Below are 2,500 nucleotides of genomic sequence, written 5' to 3'. Positions count from 1 at the left end.
TCCTTCCCTTAAAAAGACGGTCCTTTGGAGATGAGACGTAAAACTCAAGCCGTCTACCCCTCGGCTCACCCCTGAAGCTGGTCAGGCGCAGGCCCAGGCAGCTCCTCACACCTGTTGGCCCTGCCGTGGGCACAGAGTTTGGGGCGTCTGCAGTCCCCCCTTCCCAGAGCACCTGCTGCCCCCAAACCAGAACCAGCCCAGTGGCGGCCCCACCATGAGCAGGGTGCCACTTGCTCTTTTACTAACCTTGGGTAACCTTTCGGGATCACCCGGATGTCTTGGGATCACTTTCTGCAACCTCTGAAAGCCGTAATCTATGGTTGGTTCATTAAGGGCTGCAACAGGACACAGAAATGTAGATCAGGTTAATTACTTTTATGTCATCCATTACGCGTTTATTGCACACTTACAAATAAATGTGTAGTTCTCCTGCTCTGATGCTCTCTAAGGCAAGCACCCCTGAATGCTAGCTGTGTCTTAAGGAATGGATTTCCCCTTTCTTTTGCACATAAAAGCAACGATTATTTCTGATCTATAATTAGACTGGAAGAAAGTCAAAGGGTGACTCAATATATTGTAAAAATGGTAGTGCAGTCACAAAGTTACAGGTCTTGGGGCCATATATAGCAATCACCACCATCATGATGTGATGCCTGCATCACACGGTGCCTTCCACACTGGCCAGGGATTTATGGGAAACTGGCAATTATGACATATGTCCAGCTATTGCTAGCCTCAGATTTATCCCTGTGGTCCTTTTTTGTCTAGCATATTGCCTGAGCACAAACCAGGCAGGAGGAGCACTTATTCTTGCAAAGCTTTAATAATCTGTGAATGGCTGACTACAAACTGATGTAGAGCACTATCATGCTACAGCTGCAATCCACCAGCCTCACGAAATTGCTGGCCACAAACAGTAATTAATCTTTTTATCCCTCAAATTGTAATTTTGACTATGAACTGTGCGCGGCCATAAATCAGCGGCACATGCGCTGTGTACAGTGCATGAATCACGGCCGGGACTCCGTCCGACTGCACACACTGTGTTTAACAAGCTTTATAAGGAGCCATCGGGCTTTATTATGGCTCTGCCTGACTCCAACAAAAACTGAGCCCGGAGGCCCGGGGACGCGAGTTAAGATGAAAATACTTATTAGAGTACATTACTTCTTGATGTAGATAGCGTTTTCCGTGGAGTCACTCCACGGTGCGTGGCACAACATAAATCAGAGGTTTTTCGGAGACTAATAAGACCTGCCACCATCTATTCATTACTCTGCCTGCAATTTGGGCCATCGTTCATTAGTAATCTGATGATTAACACCCCCCAACTCAGCAGGTCTGCGAGGTGTGGGGGGACACAAAGGCTGCGGCTTCTGGAGAGGACGGCTAGGGGGCCGCCTTCACAAGTGCTCTCCAAAATAATTGGTCACCGTTCTCCTCGAGTGCTTGGGCCTCGTAAGCAATGCAGGAAGCCTCGCACATACACTCGATAACGCGCCCGAAAGTTGAGGACCACAATGTGATTTGACATTCCATCATACATCCTGGAGACAAAGGTCCGCACAGGAATGTGAAGTAAGACATTTTCTTGTTAATAAAGCATTGATCCGATGTATTGATTTTACATGACATGGCTTTTGCTGGGATTTTGCCCTCTTTTTTCTTTGCAAATAGTAAAGCTCTTCAAAATGCCTCGGCGTATGTGACATGGCAAAATTTCTAACTCTCTGTGATGTAAATTCTATATGTGTAAAACCACTTCATAATCAGACCATTAATCATCAGAAGCTGTCAGCGCTGACTTGGGGGACAATTTGTCATGTCTCTGCCTAGGCCCCGGCTAGGGTGTCAGGCAAAACCATAGTTCGGGCCTCAGGGCGCGTGCGCGGTCGCCCAGCCTCACCGGGCGACTTGGTCCAGAAAGGATGAGATAAAGTATTACCTTTCCTGATCAGAGAACAAAAAAGGTGGCCCACTGCACTTCTAACATGTCAGGTTTCTCCTCTCCCCCAGCTAATCACCATGACTGTTGGACTTAATGAATCGGCCTGATGAAAGATGATCAGAAAAGATAGATGGGCGGCCGTTATTGATTTCATGCAAATGGCCCTGACAGGTGATAGACGCTTTAATGCAAGCTTTCAGAAGCTTTATGACTTGTAACAGCCATACACTCTCATTCTGGGAGAGACATTTTCCAGTGTTTCAGTTGAATTGATATTCTTCTTCGATGCCCAAAAATATCTGGAAACAGTATAAGTACGGGGGCCCCTTTCACCTCTCAATCCAGCCCAGAGAGCACTTACGTCTTGAGAGCACTGCCAACAATAGGCACAGCACGCCATTGGAAGTTGGGATGTGCCACGTAATTGTGAGCCGTGGGTTCCTGCCAGGCTGGACGCGGCCCCAGCAGGGGCTGGGGCTGTCATTCCAGCTCCAAATCCCTTCCAGGGGCTCAGCTACCAGAAGCCCAATGAGTTCACATTCAAGAATGAGA

General features: G+C 47.8%; 1 protein-coding gene across 11 annotated transcripts in view; it reads right to left on the bottom strand.

The window, feature by feature from the left end:
- Positions 1–2,500, bottom strand: part of EBF3 (EBF transcription factor 3) — a 128,466-nt gene that overhangs the window by 12,839 nt on the left and 113,127 nt on the right. For all 11 annotated transcript variants that reach the window (XM_017537871.2, XM_017537872.2, XM_017537879.2 and 8 more), the window contains one exon: positions 247–335. In XM_017537871.2, the coding sequence (XP_017393360.1) occupies positions 247–335 (89 nt within the window). The remainder of the gene's footprint in view (positions 1–246; positions 336–2,500) is intronic.

The sequence above is a fragment of the Cebus imitator genome, unplaced genomic scaffold (genome assembly GCF_001604975.1).
Source record: "Cebus imitator isolate Cc_AM_T3 unplaced genomic scaffold, Cebus_imitator-1.0 Scaffold107, whole genome shotgun sequence".
NCBI lineage: Eukaryota > Metazoa > Chordata > Mammalia > Primates > Cebidae > Cebus > Cebus imitator.
Note: the sequence above shows the minus strand (reverse complement) of the source record. Positions and strands in the feature narration are given on the sequence as shown.